At 42.5% G+C, this 14,584-nt stretch overlaps 4 protein-coding genes across 4 annotated transcripts; 3 read left to right on the forward strand and 1 right to left on the reverse strand.

Moving 5' to 3' along the window:
• The first annotated feature begins 2,523 nt into the window (after nt 1–2,523).
• On the forward strand, nt 2,524–4,768 carry BCR41DRAFT_350266 (hypothetical protein). The gene is made up of 5 exons (XM_022023639.1): nt 2,524–2,817; nt 2,984–3,032; nt 3,121–3,144; nt 3,348–3,712; nt 3,911–4,768. Exons 1-5 carry the CDS (start codon nt 2,740–2,742, stop codon nt 4,643–4,645), a joined length of 1,251 nt encoding a protein of 416 aa, XP_021883185.1. The 5' UTR covers nt 2,524–2,739; the 3' UTR covers nt 4,646–4,768.
• Nucleotides 4,769–5,397: 629 nt separating this feature from the next.
• On the forward strand, nt 5,398–6,949 carry BCR41DRAFT_350267 (hypothetical protein). Its single transcript, XM_022023640.1, has one exon. It carries the CDS (start codon nt 5,544–5,546, stop codon nt 6,831–6,833), a length of 1,290 nt encoding a protein of 429 aa, XP_021883186.1. The 5' UTR covers nt 5,398–5,543; the 3' UTR covers nt 6,834–6,949.
• A 194-nt stretch (nt 6,950–7,143) lies between these two features.
• BCR41DRAFT_394688 (hypothetical protein) lies at nt 7,144–10,143 on the reverse strand (the record flags this gene model as incomplete). The annotated part of the gene is made up of 2 exons (XM_022028662.1): nt 7,144–9,624; nt 9,751–10,143. The coding sequence occupies 2 exons, from the start codon at nt 10,141–10,143 to the stop codon at nt 7,144–7,146; spliced, it is 2,874 nt and encodes a 957-aa protein (XP_021883187.1).
• Nucleotides 10,144–11,620: 1,477 nt separating this feature from the next.
• On the forward strand, nt 11,621–14,584 carry BCR41DRAFT_350268 (major facilitator superfamily domain-containing protein). Its single transcript, XM_022023641.1, has 5 exons — nt 11,621–12,046; nt 12,198–12,237; nt 12,487–12,529; nt 13,025–14,073; nt 14,185–14,584. Exons 1-5 carry the CDS (start codon nt 11,885–11,887, stop codon nt 14,451–14,453), a joined length of 1,563 nt encoding a protein of 520 aa, XP_021883188.1. The 5' UTR covers nt 11,621–11,884; the 3' UTR covers nt 14,454–14,584.

Here is a 14,584-nt window from a genome sequence, read left to right on the forward strand (position 1 = left end):
AGAGGATGACAAAGAAGAGGAGGTTAAGGAGGAAAAGAAGAAAAAAAAGAAGAACAAAGGGAAGGCCAAGTATATCAGAAAGACTGATAAGACCAGGAAAGTGAAGGAGGCTACTGCCGAGGACCGACGGTTGAAGAGGGCCCACCCCACTGTTGCATTAACTCTGGGCACGTTAAAGACATGTGTAGTTGCCAAGCTGGACTCTACTTCCGATCCCAATCTCAATCCCGAGCAACTTGCTGCAACAATTCAAGGGCTCAATCAATCATTTATTAAAATGTTGAATGAGGCACGGATTCGAGCTTTCTGGGCCTGCGCCTTGTGGATCGATAACCTGCTTACCACTGGGCCATCCAATCCAGCTGATCTCCCACAACTCCTAGATGAAGTTCTTGATAGCAGGGACTTTATTTACGGCCTTGCTGCGTTGTTGTATCACGGAGTGATGAGTCCATTATCTAGGTATAGCAGGGAAGTGAAGAAAAAAGGCGAAGGGAACGTAGCCAAGCCGTCCCAGCTCAAAGCATACGAAAACTTCTATGCAAAGACAGGGCTTGGTCCTTTAAACCAGATCTATCCCGATTTGGTGATCAGCAAGTCGTCTCGGATGGTCATGGTCCCTGTTCGAGCAGCGCTAAGGTCTCACTATCGGAATGCGCAGGTAAATATAATATTATAATATTTTGAGGTTATCTTATAATATGTTTATAGAAATGTTCCTAATCATTTCTTCAATATAATGTCTAGTTTGACATAGATATTCCAGGCGATGGAAGAAGTTCCATCCAATTCTTTTTTGAGCAAAATGCAACTGCCAAAAAATATCTGGATTTCCCTACGTCTGCTTTCCCGCCTCGGTCTCTCTGCCTAACGGAAGCCTGCCTCCTGGATATATTATGGTCTAACCCAACAGTTCGAGAGGAAATAGTCCAATTGTTGGAACTAAACATGAGTACCAAGGGGGCTGCGGAGGACAAGATCCTTAACCACAAGGGGATATTGTTGCAGGAGCTGTTTTCCTTGAAAGGATACAAGGACGTTGGACTGCAATCTGATGATGGCCCTAGAAGGAAACTACGGACATCGTTCTTTACAAACGGCCTTACCCTAACACTTCTTGCCTATGACACATCGAAGCAAAAAAGAGGTAGAGGTTCGCAAGCTGCCCAACCTTCGGATACTCAAAGATCTCAAGCAGTCCAGGCTTCTTCAAGTGCTCAGCAGGGATCCTCGTCTTCAGGCCATGGTGCAGGTGATGGTGGTGATGATGGAGACGACGACGGAAATGAAGATGACGATATCTTGCTGGGTATCAGCGATATTGACTTGCTGGAAGTTGATGAACCATTCTTAGATGGCGACGAGGGAGAAGAAGCAGCTGAAGAAGGTACATCGAGCACAAATCCACTGTCCCCGGTGAGTCCCAGTCCCCGGCGTGAGATCAACTGGAAGCAGAGATCCCGTCTCCTCGAGAATGTAGAAGTTAAATATGACACCCAGGCAGCATGCCCTCCCCCCGAAAGTACCATTATCATTGGGATCGATCCAGGCGAGAGGTACTCGATGACAATTGCAAAGTTGGATCCAAGGAAACCTAACGAACGTGAGATCCTCCGGATTTCTAGAGCGTACCTTTACAAACCATCCAAGAAGTTTCAGGGCGAGCTAGAGAGGCGAAAGCTTAGAAGAGGAATTACAGAGATTGAAAGCCATTGTAGGTTATCATGAATACTACACATCTGCCAAGTGTCCACGACCTCACTGTGACAGTATATTGGAGAATGTTCCTTTTCGATCCAAGTACTGTCGAAATTGTAAAACATACTTTGATCGAGATGCTGTTGGTGCTGAGAACATCGCAAGGGTCTGTGAGTCGCAGATAAGAGAGCAAAAACGACCTGCAAAATATATGCCACCGGACGGAGGAACTCAAGGCCAAGCTTCTAGCGGTAGTGGCGACGGTGGAGGTAGTGGTGGCAGTGGTGGCAGTGGTGGTGGTAGTAGCAGATCCACAAAAAGGGAATTTTCAGATGAAGGAGGAGGAGGAGTAGAGGGATCAAGACCACCGAAAGGACCTTTGCTGGGTCCAGGAGGAGGGGGAGAGACAAGCCGGCAACAACAGTAGGACACAATCTACTACAAACATGACTAGGTCCAGAAAGGCCTTCGTCTTAAAAAAATTGTAAGTATTGGCTTGATAGTACTTTTTTTTCTTGGTTAATTTATTTATTTATTTATTTCTGTGTTCTAATACATTTCTTCTTTTTACAATTGATGGAATGTCTCGTTTTTTAATGGGACGGACTACACATGGGATAGACACAGCCCAAACGCCTCGAGGCGTCGTGGCTTTCTTCTGATGACATGAATCCCATGCCTGTGTTCCGTTGGGCAAAAAAGAGAAGCCAACACAGCATGCGGCGAAATCGTGGCTCTGTATGCGGGAAAAAAGAATCGCGGGACGTACTATTTGCATGTAATTCACTCACTGAAAAAAAAGTTTTCTTTCTTTCTCACACAGTTGTTCTCTTTCTTTTTTTCTTTCTTCCTTTCTGATTGTTCATTTTGCATAATTATTAATTTCATTTTATTTCGCTCCACTTCATTTCATCGCAACTGTTGCTTTTTATACAAATCTACTCATTATAAAAAATAAAAAGACATTCCAAACACTCAATCTCCTGTTTAATCTTTCTCTGATCCACAACAAAAATATCAGCAAAAAGAGAAAAAAAAAAAATGTCACGACAAAGACAGCATTGTTGTTGGTGCATTCCTCTACGATTAGCCACTTTCATCGGTGGGTTTCTTCTCGCTGTAAGTACACACCAAGCTACAAAACTATTGCCTTCAAAGTAAACTTCACCTTCTCTTTTTTCAACCCCTATTTCTATTTTTTTTTTTATCTACATTGCCTGTAAAGCGTGATCATCTTCAACCCAATGAACAATCCTAATGCTATTCTTGAATACTATCAATTTAGGCTCTCGGCGGTGTAGGAACCTGGCTTTACTTCACAAACCCCGATCTGCGTAAGTCTTGTTTCAGCAACGCTTTCACTTTTGTTCCTGATATCCCTTTCTAACTCAATCTTTTATTTTATTTTTCTCGCTCGCTTAGCTAAGCGCACTTTCTCTGTATCAGGTACATCCCAAAACCAGAACAATACCAACGATGAACAATAAAAAAAAAAAAAAGAGCAGATCCAGGTTGAATAGGATCTTGGATAGGGGCAATAGCAGAACAGGGATGACATTTTTTTTATCTCCAAGGACCAAGGTTGCTATTATCATGTGTTGACTTTTTTTTTTTTTTTTTTTTTTTTTTTACACCCTTTCACTTAATAGGCGTCACGTTATCCCCCTTAGAATCAGGACAGATACTTTGGTATTATTTTGCAGGTGTCAGTGTTCTGGCAGCAGCTGTAGGATTGTTTGGGATGTTTTCAGCTCTTGCAGCCAACAGGAAGGCTGTAAAAGCATTCGAGGCGTTGTACTTTTTGGCATTGATGACACAGGTGGCTTTTGTGATCTGGGCCATGACTTGGTGCAGGAAGAACAAGAGTAACTTCCTTACAGTCTGCAATGCTTCTAAAGATGGTCTGTTTGACCTCCCAGCCCCTGGATTTGTCTCGGGATGGTCCTGTGATAACATGTTCTTGGCTCTGATGCTCTCCCTTGGCTTTGGTAATGCAATTTGGCTCATTTTCCATGTAAGTATATTATTGATTTGACATAAAAAAAAGACCGCTTGGGCTATTTACTATTTTAGTGGCGCATAGCCACAATGGAAAATTGGATTAGAAACAACACAAATTACATAGAGCGCAATTTATTGAGCTTGGATTGACCAATCGTACCTCTCTTCCGTATTTGAAAATAACCACTAATCCATTTAAACAATAATTCAGATTTACATGACCAATCGTGTGATCCACTACGCTCGCGAGCTCTTTGCTGAGAAGGCGAACCGTTACAAGGTTCTGGGTGAGGCTGCAGTTAAGGAGCTGGATCGAGAGCAACAGATTCCTCTCAACTACACTAATATTGGAGGTTCTTCAAACGACCGCGAGCCTCCTCAACCTTCATACAGTGATGAGATTGAGTACAAAAATCCTCGCTCAGATGATTATCACCAGCAATCCAGAGCTGCAGCTGCAGGTTTTGGTTCTTATGGACATGACCTGCCTTCTCATCAGCAGCAGTTCCACCAGGGTTACCAGCCTTATACTCACCAACCTGCTGCTCCTGGATTCAGCCATCGCGACTCTACTCAAGGACTGGATCTTGTGAATCCATACTATGATGATGGAACCATCCCTGCACCTCCGCCTCCACCTGTCGCTTCGTCTGCTCCTTTCGTGACTGTGCCAGGAGTTGGTCAATCGTTTGTTCATGGGTCCACCAATAAGATTCCCTCGCCATTTGATGATGATGTACCTGTTACTACACCTCCAGCACCAGCAACAGCACAGTCACCTAGCCAGGATATCAAAGTGCCAATGCCTCCATCACCACGCGACGAAGATGTTAAATCACCATCTTATCCTCCTGTGGATCTGCTTTCGCCTACTCTTGCTACACAACAAGCTAGTGGGAGTGGCAGCAACAACAATGGAAAGAGTGGTGAACCTTATCAATTTTAAAGAAAGGGATTTAAGAGAGCATTATTTTTTCATATCCATCAATCTTTTCGTTCTAAATACCAAATACCAAATACCAAGCAAATATACGGTGTGTTCATCATATGTAAATAAACTACAATAACATTTCATATTAAAAAAAAAAAAAAAAAAAAAAAAAAAACGTCATAAAAGCAATGTTCTCTGGTAAAGATGGATCTGCTATTATGTTGTGTGTCTGGCTTTGTTTAATAGAGATAGATCTGCAAGCCATTTTAGACCAATTTTTTTAAAAAAAAAAGACTTGTCAGCAAACTAAAAAACCTTTTTTTTTTTTTTTTTTTTAAAAAAAAAAACGTAATATCTTTTCCCGGATAATTTGTCGCTTGTTTATCCCTTTTGAACAATGAAAAAAAAAAAAAAAAAAAAAAAAAAAAAAAAAAAAAAAAAAGGTTAGAAACCGATAAAAGCAAACTCTTGGCTTTGGATGGGCTGTATACTGTGTGTGGCGTTGCCAATGAGAAAGGTCCTAAACGGCGGAAAAACATAATTGTTTATTTGCTCATGCAGTTCTGAGCAGATGATTCTGGAAAAGGAAGAAAGGAAGCATCGATTTCAACATTGTGTCACACAGAGATGGAGGGGGCTGCGCAGCGGCGTGTTTTTTTTATGCTTCAAAAATGGATTCTTGGCAAACATTCGCCTTGGCCAACAATGATCACATCTACGCTAATAAGCAAGTAGCTTTCATTTCAACTATAAAAAAAGGCCCCTCCCACCTTTTTCATTCCTGTCTTCAATTCACGTTTCTTTATCATTCAACATTTCAAGTCTACAGTAACTCAAAAGACTTTTCTTTCTTTCTTTCTTATAATTACTTTTACAATTTAAAAACAGCCTTAAAAAAGCAAATCAAACAATAATGGTACACCCACTTTCAGAGATGGATCTCAAATACAAGCAACAACAAGAGCAAGAGCAACAGCAACAGTTGCTTCAGCCGCCACAGCCACAGCCACAGCCACAAGACTTTAACAGAGCAGGCTCAATACAAACATCCATGCCAGGATCCTTCCCTTCTCATCCTGTCGTTTGCTCTAATGAAGTTTCAACAACGTCTTCAGGCACGGTCCGGCGTCCGTGCCATTCCCTTTCCTCTTCTTCATCTTGGTCATCTTGTTCATCTGCATCCTCTGCGTCCCGTGCTGCGTACAAGGCGCTGAAGAAGAGTATCAAAGCTGAAGCCAGAGCTGTCAAGAATGAAGCTCGCGCACTCAAGAAGGAATCTAAATATCAATCCAAGGAAGCTAAACGTGAAGCCAAAATCCAGGCTAAGTTACTTGACAAGGAGACTCATCAACAGACCAAAGAAGCTTTGAAACTTGCAAAGAAGGAGATCCACCAGCAGACCAAAGACGCTTTGAAAGTTGCAAAGAAGTCATGGAAAGCCTATAAAAAAGAATATATGGAGAGTTGTCACAAGAACAATAGTGACAGCAATAATCGCAACAACAGTAATAATTACAACTCTAGCGACTATGGAAGACGTCGGTGCAACTATAATTACAGTTATAGCTATGGTCACGGTCACGGTCAAGGTCGTCAGGATTACTGCAGACGTCGACAGTACTCTACACCAACAACTCCCTTCAGCCTCGCTCGCATTGGTTCACAGATAGTTTCCAAAGCTGTAGAACGAAGCATAAACATTATTGAAGGAGCGAACTCAAACCATCATCGCAACTCTCAGCAATATCCTCATCGTCATGAACTCTCTTCGCCACAGGTAGTGATTGTCTCGCCGCCACCATTGACTAGTGCGGCTCAGGTGCAAATACAAGCTCCAGTGACCACTCCTGCAGCTATTACAAATAGTACACTATCCTCATTTTACAACAAGCCGATCGCTCCTCAGGATCCCCTCATTTGTGCCATGGCAAATCTATCTGTTCACCATCCTACTCCTTCTGTGCCATGTTACCCTCCTTCCTCATCGCCATCGTCTGCATTACGATCCTCATCCACAACAACAGCAGCAATGATGACAAGTCCTATGAGACTGCCTTCATCATCATCACCTACTGCACCTATCGTCCCTATGGCGACCCCACGGCCTGACCTTGAAGCATTCCAAAGCCAAGATGACGATTTAGAAGACAGATCCATTCCTCCACCTCCATACGAAGCCTCTATTGCAGCTGCAAGGCGTTGAAGGGGATATACATAGTTGCTTTTATCTGCCTAATTCTCTACATGTATATTTCTCAAAAACGTATAATATTTATGATTTAACGTGTGTATTTGAAAATAATAAAAAACAAGTTATTAATAATAGTCAATTAATGTGCCTTGCTATGTATGCTATATTATATTACAGTTTTTTTTTATGCTTGTTCGCTTGTTCGTTTGTTTGCTTGCTTCGCCGCTTATTTGAGTTTCGGAGTAAGGAGTATCAGGACTGCATTTTTTAGCATCTAATATCAATATTACCGGCATAAGAGATAAAGGCACAAACAGTGATGTTATTGTTTGACAGCCTTGGGTCTTGGTAAAGCATCTAATGAAAGACGTGGTCGTGTATGATCGTCTACGAACGAGGCCTTGGGCACGGTTTGTCGATTATTACGCTTAACAACATTCTGCGAGGGGTATTGCCCATTACCATGACCATACGCTAAGCTCGTAGATGCGATCTCATTAGACTGGTTCTCAAAATCATACCGATAAGAGTCTGTACTCCTTCGAGGGGACGAAAAGGAAAGACGATCATTAGCATCACTCGAGAATGAGGAGCGTGGGACTACTGGCGATACGCTTGCTGTGATAGCGTTAGTGTTGCCTGTGGTAGTCATTGCCGTATTCCCTGTCAATGAAATGATCGCTGGGGTAGAGTCAAGGATTGCAGCAGTGGACGTATAACCAGGGGCAGGAGAGGATAATGAAGGTCGCGAGGCATCCATACTCCGCCTCAGAGCAGTGGCAAGTCCACCTTCCCTCACTGCTGAGGTGGAAAATGAGGCTCTAGCGGTGTCAACTGTGGGCAATTGTCGGCTAGAGGACGAGCGAGGGAGGTCTTTACTGTCTCTGCTATGTTGCCCATTGCTTAAATGAAAAAGATCACTCCCATTGCGGTTTCTAGCAGCAATAGGGGTTCCATCATCTGTAGAACGTGAATAATGATGGTGTTGGTGCTGCCGCTGTTGCACCCTTGAATCAAATGAAGTATCAGTAGTATTTATTTCAGGTTGTTGCTTTGCTTCTCCAAAAGGCGATGGAGCAACAATGTCCCAGTTAGGAGTAGGGCTAGTCGTCGTAGCAGCAGTGACGGTAGCAACATTTGGCTCTGGCTGCGATCCTGACAGATACGTTGTATCACTTAGATCTCGCTGCAGCAATCGGTTGAGATGATGATGTGTAGTATCCTCACGCTGGATCAAATCTCTTTGAGGCTCATTACTCTGTCGGTGTTGTTGCTGATTGAATACCTCATCATAGCCGTATGAAATAGGTGTTAAGTTCCTATTCTTCCCCTCTGGAGCATGACCATATTTTTCTTCAGAGATGTCAATTTGTATATGATCATCATTAAACCTAGTGCTCGCCGCTGGCTTCCAACTACCATGCTCGTACCCATGCCCTTCTTCATGCTCTTGTTCATACCCACCTCGTGCTGTGTGAATGTTATTATCCCCCATGTTACATTTCTCCTTGGGCATTGCTGTTATTGCTCTATCCTGAAAGCCATGATGGCGGTAGCCGTTTGAATTACTACTACTGCCAGCTCCGTCGCCACTGTCGGTGCTATCCCTCCCATCAGTATGCGAATAAAGCGCTGCTGATCCATGTTCGCCGGAGGAGTCAGCTTTGCTCTTTCCAGCGTTACGACGGCGAAGCACCAATGGTCGAACAACATACATTAAAATCAGGCCACAAACCGTTGCTGAGAGGATACCGACAATAGCTCCAAAGACAGGCTTGGACAAGGCCAAGTGCTTTGACCCTGAAGGAGGAGATGCATCTCCAATTGAAGGCGAAATACTGACCATGAAATCAGTAATCACATTACTACCTCCTTGTTGACCCGCTTTGCCCGTAGCTGTAGTGCTATGAACTGCTGTTTCTTTGAGATGTTTGAGGGCCTCTGGGGGATGCATAAGAGAAGCAGGGCCAAGAAGCATTTGGAATAAATATTCGGCTGTTCCTTGATCTGCCATCGCTACCGTAGATGGGAATCGAAGCGTTGCTTGGGAATCATCAGCATTAACAGTAGCAACAGTAGTCCCTAGGCTTTGCTGCCTTCCAAGCATGCCTCTATTAATCTTTTCTTGAGAGTAAGTTTCTCCACGTCGGTTAAGGAGGCGAGCTGAGCCGACAATGACGGGATGGAGCAACTTGTAAAGGAGAGGTTCATAATCATCATTCTCGTTTATATTACTGTTGCTGCCAATATCGCTTCTACGGTGAATGCTAGCGCCTTCGCTGCCATCTCCTCCTTTATCGCCTTCACCACCGCTTCCACTACCGCCGTTAGAGTCACTATTACCACCACCTTCTTTACCCCCATTATTATTACCATTGCCGGGGGGTTGTGTTGAGGTTGCAACAGGAGAACCCTGTGTGGTGGTAGTTGTGACCGCGGGTGCAGCAACTGCTGTTGATGAGGAAGAAAATGAAATTGGTGCTCCTGTGGTTGCGACCGTGGCTGTGACGGTGGCGGCAGTTGTTGTCGTTACTATCACTGTTGCTGTTGCTGTTGCCGTTGTTGTTGTTGCTAATGTTGTTGCTGCTATTGGAACTGATGTAGAGATGGAGTGAGGTAGCGGGCTAGGGAAGATACAGGATGTCTGGTTGTAGATTAGGACCGCTTGAGGATTAGAGCCTTCAAGATTAGCAAGCTTAGTTGTGAGTGAGCACCCAGCACAGTCCAGAAATGCGACCCATGCACGATCAATCCTGTCTGTGACCTTCTCATTACACAACTTTCCGACGTCGTACAAGCGACCCTGTTTAAGATTATAAAGAGCTCCTTTGTTAATAATGTGTTTTGTGTAAAAAAAAAAAAAAAATAAGAAAAACAAAATAGATCTCTTGGTTGAGTAAATCTTTATGTCATCCATAGGCTAGTTTACCCGTATGCCGGTTGCTCCAGGACGAGGTGTTCCATCGACAATCTTGATATTGCTAAAGAGCTTTGATTCTGGTGGAGAACAAACTGGAACACTCAATGCACTTGGTCCACTTCCTTTTCCATTTGCGGACGTAGTATCGGATCTTGTGCCTGCTACTACTCCTGCTGCTGCTGAAGATGCTGTGGTAGTGGCGGCGCCCATGGGATGATTTTCTTCAGCTGTACAAGAGATCAAGTTGGTCTGGAGCTCAAAATTGGTCGTTGAAGCTTTGTTTGCACTGATAACCGAAGCAGCGACTCGATGATGTATATCATTTTTGGCGGGCCATGACCATATCGAGACAAGCAGGACCACTGTACGGATGCTGATGATGGATTTCGGGATGCACTTCATGTTTATTATTTATTTGTGTATTTTTTTCTTATAAAAAAAAAAAAGTATAATATTATTGCTATTGAGGAAGAGGTACGTTTGAAAGGTTGGTTATTAAGACTGGGTAGAGGATAGGAGAACTACGACTTGGGGCACCCAGGCCAAGAAGATAGAGCTGCGGAAATGAAGAAGAGAGAGAGTAGGCAAAGTGATGTGGTATGTGGCAAATCTCCCTTCCCACGACGGGATGAACGGAAACGAACAAAAACTATTCGATAGGTAGAAAATGTCTGGTAAGGATAAATTGAATTGTGGTTCCAGACTTTAGAATTTGGGACGACAATAAAGACAAAAGCAATTGAGTAAAAGAGATAGGTGGGGATGGAAGGGAGCAGCATAACTGTCGCGACAGACAATTTTTTTTTTTTTTCCCGATGTTACACAAACGGTCTATATCGCGAGATTCTGATGGAGAACAGGTCTGATGCGATTCTTAACCTTGCAAGTGTGCAAAGTCAACACAAGAGAAAGCTTGCTTTGCTTTGTTTAGTATGATTAGGCATGTTCAATAACGTAATTTAAAAGGACAGACCAGGTTTAACACAGCACAATATTCCAATGTTTTGGGATTAATATAAAACACGAACAGAATAAAAGCTCATTGCAAAAAATATAGAGATGTATGCATGTATATCATGTATATTTATACTATGCACACAATGGTGCAATCTCACCACACTTGTCCGATATTTTGTTCAGATGGGATCGGATCTATAGCCTGCGCCATGATCGCACGCCATCTACGCAGATTGACAGCTAATACATTTTTTTATCTAGTTTCTTACATGTACATGCAGAGTGGCTATTGTGTTCCCACTTACCCGCATACACTCATCTTATGTATGCTTTGAGGCATTTTTTATTCAACTCCAAAAAATAAACACCACCACCTTTTCGCTGTGGTGCAATCTGTCCTGTAAAAAAGAAGAGAGACAAATTAAAGACAATGATAAGCCTACGTCTATGAGCATTATCAAGAGATGATATAAAACCATGACACGCATTTACACCGAATAGCCCCGGGCGAGAATGATGATGGGTCAATGAGGATCAAAGGAAGAGAGAGTGAAAGCTATCAAATAATAGGGGACATGTTGTGTTATGTCATTAGCATGAGAGGGGTAAATAATTATGCGCGGTGTCTTATCGTAATTAGTATCTCAAGTGTCTTCTCTTGACTAAAGGAGATATTAGTGAAGCACAAGGGTCCATGTGGGGTCAAGCAAGGGCTTACATTCACACATCTAAACACATGGCCAGTGCGCCATTTTTTTTTTTTTTTTTTTTTTTTTAATCCTCTGTCGAAGAAAAGGGTGTGATAGCTTGCCCGCATTTGCGTTACACACAGCACATGCACAAGGGCAAAACTTTTTTTTTTATTTTTATTTTTTTATTGGATAAATAGCCCATTCATTGCCATTGCCACAAATATCCCTTCATTGCCTCTTTGTTCATCCTCATTCTCATTTACTTTCCTTCATCCTCATTCAACAACAAAAACAAAAGTCATGGCAACAGTTATTCTCATTCTTTCTTAGCTCATCCATTACTCCGCTCGGAATAAAAAAATATTTCGTTTCCTTTTTTTTTATATCAGGGTCCAAGCATTCCATCATATCCTCTCTATTCTCTTATTCTCTTCTGACTTGAGTTTTACCTAACTGAGGACTAACCTTGAGAAACATAAAGGAAACTCCCTAACATGCAATTGACATACCCGGCTAACAAAGTCTCGACGTCTGCTCGTGCTGCGTCCTTCCTGGCTGCTTGTGCGGTTGCTCTTGTCTCTGGAACGCCCTACCTCTACTCCACCTACGCTAATCAACTTACCTCCAAGCTCTCGCTGAATGCAATCCAATCCAATGTAATGAAAACCCCACAACAAACCCTGTTTGTTTTTCTGTGTTCCCATGTCAAAAGGGGCTCATTCTTTCACTCTATTTTATTATTGATCTGCTTCATTGACCCAACATTCTGATTCTTCTTCCTCAATCACATTTATAAAAAAAAAAAAGATTGTAGGAGCCGGTGTTCACTATGGGCTTTTCCTCTCAGGTAAGAAAAAAAAGAAAAAGAAAAAGAAGATGAAATGATGAGCCAAGCATCTTTTCATAAATGATTTCTCCTTTCTCTTTTCCCACTCCGTTGAATTGATGGGATATTGTAGGACAGACGAGAAAGAAAACAACAACAACTACAGTAGGGGGTTTGGTAAAGAAATTGATCGGCAAAATCGCTTACGCTGAATGGTTCTTTTTTTATTTTTATTTTATTATTTTATTTTACGCTCCTGTGCGTTCATAGGTCCGCTCTTTGGGCGCTTGGTTGATATCCGTGGACCAAGAGCGTAAGTCACTCTGGTTTTCTTTTTTTGAGTTTTTTTATATAATCCACGTACACACACATATACCTGCATTCTATACTTTCGGCATGGGACATGATTACATCTTGCATAGTTCATAGTTTAAACTAATCAACAGACAGATAAAAAGTATGGCGTCAATGCCATCTTTTGGTTGAGGAATACAGATCTTCCATTTCTGTAAAATATCGCATCAGACCGTGAGAGGATGAGCATAACAAAAAAAAAAAAAAGAGATGGTTCAACATTCTTTCCTCCCCCCATCAGCTTTATTCCACTTTCGCTTCCCGCACAGACAATTTGCCTACAAACATGAGCATAGAAAAAAAAGAAAAAAACTTGTCCCGCTGTGCATATCTCTTGTCGATCATATCCATTGAATTTCTTGTCCCGTAGATTTTATTTTCTGCTTTCTAACTTTATCTCTTCTGTCCCACCTTTTTCTATTTGTAAACATGATGGCATTCTTCAAAATCAAAGTGCTGGAATCTTTGCAGCAGGACTGTTGGTCGCAGGATATTCAGGTCTCGCTCTCACGTACTCGGGCCTGTTTAATTCATTCGGCTTTTTCACCGCCTTCTTTTTCCTGATATTCGTGGGAATGGGAAGTCAAGCAGGCTACATGACAGCTGTAAGCACAAATGCTCACAATTTCCATTCTGCTCGAGGAATCGCAATGGGGGTTCCCATTGCATGCTTTGGTCTATCGGCCCTCTTGTTTGCTCAGATCAACAATCAGTGGTTCAAGCATGATACTCAGGGCTTTTTGTTATTGGTGGCCAAGTTGATCGGAAGCGTCATCTTGTGCTCGATTCTGTTCCTGAGAATCTTTCCTGGTGAAAGTGATGATGATATCGATCCAGAAGCTGTCGCTGCCGCTACACATCAACACCACCATTATCTTAACAATGGTCATTCTCATCGCGACGAGGATGAGGATGACGAGGCAGCAGAACGTCGCAGGAGAATCCAGGAGCAACAGAGACTTTTACCACCTAATTCTCCTCGCCAATCGAATTGCAGCTCTCACTCTAGCGAATCAACTGTGGCAGTGGGGCAGCCACAGCACGTACCTCCATCGCCAACACAGTCGGCTTTGAGTGGTTTCAAATTGTTCACTACAGCTCATGTCGCAAAGCTATTATTCTTGAGTATTTTGTTCCTTTCAGGACCAGGTTTGATGTATGTGACGAATGCTGGCAACATTATCCGATCGATCTATAGAGATCGTGTGGAGGATCCTACAGTTCCTCCTACTGAAGAAGAACTACTCAAGTTGCAACAGCTACAGAACTATCATGTCTCTTTGATCAGTCTTTGTTCTTGTTTGGGTCGGATTTCTGTTGGTTTGATGTCGGATGTGGGCAAGCGAGGCAACGGTCGATGGTGGGGGATTAACCGGATTGGATTCTTGCTTTATGCGGGTGTCTGTGTCTGGTTGGGCCAGACCTTTGGAGCTGCTGTGACCGAGATTGAGGATCTGGCCAAGGTCTCGATCCTTGTTGGCTTAGGTTATGGCAGCGTTTTTGGTGAGTCATATATCTGTATAGCATCTAGAAAAGGGGTCTATAAGGTTTAATTTATTAATGCCATATCTTTTTCTAATTTTTTTTTTTTTTTCTTCCCTTCCTTCTAACCAGGTGTTGCACCGACGATTGTTAGTGAGTGGTTTGGGGTCGGAAACTTTGGAACTAATTGGGGGTGGATTTCTGTTGGCAACGCAATCGGAGGTCAATTCTTCAATCTACTTTTTGGAACGTTGTATGATCTAGAGGCACAGCATGAACAAACGCTCCAATGTTTCGGAATTGAGTGTTTTCACACATCGTTTGTGTTGGGAACATGCTCAACATTTTTAGGCGTAGCTGTACTTGCTTATCTGACCTACATTACTCGGCGAACATATTGAAATCAAACAACTGCTTAAAACCCATCTTTATCCCTATCTTTCTCATTCTATTATTTCCAAAGACTACTACTAAATAGAAAAAAAAGAAAAAAAAAAGTTGTACATGTAAAGTAATGTTAAAATAAAAAAAA

Source organism: Lobosporangium transversale (assembly GCF_002105155.1).
Source record: "Lobosporangium transversale strain NRRL 3116 chromosome Unknown BCR41scaffold_11, whole genome shotgun sequence".
In the NCBI taxonomy this organism is placed as follows: domain Eukaryota; kingdom Fungi; phylum Mortierellomycota; class Mortierellomycetes; order Mortierellales; family Mortierellaceae; genus Lobosporangium; species Lobosporangium transversale.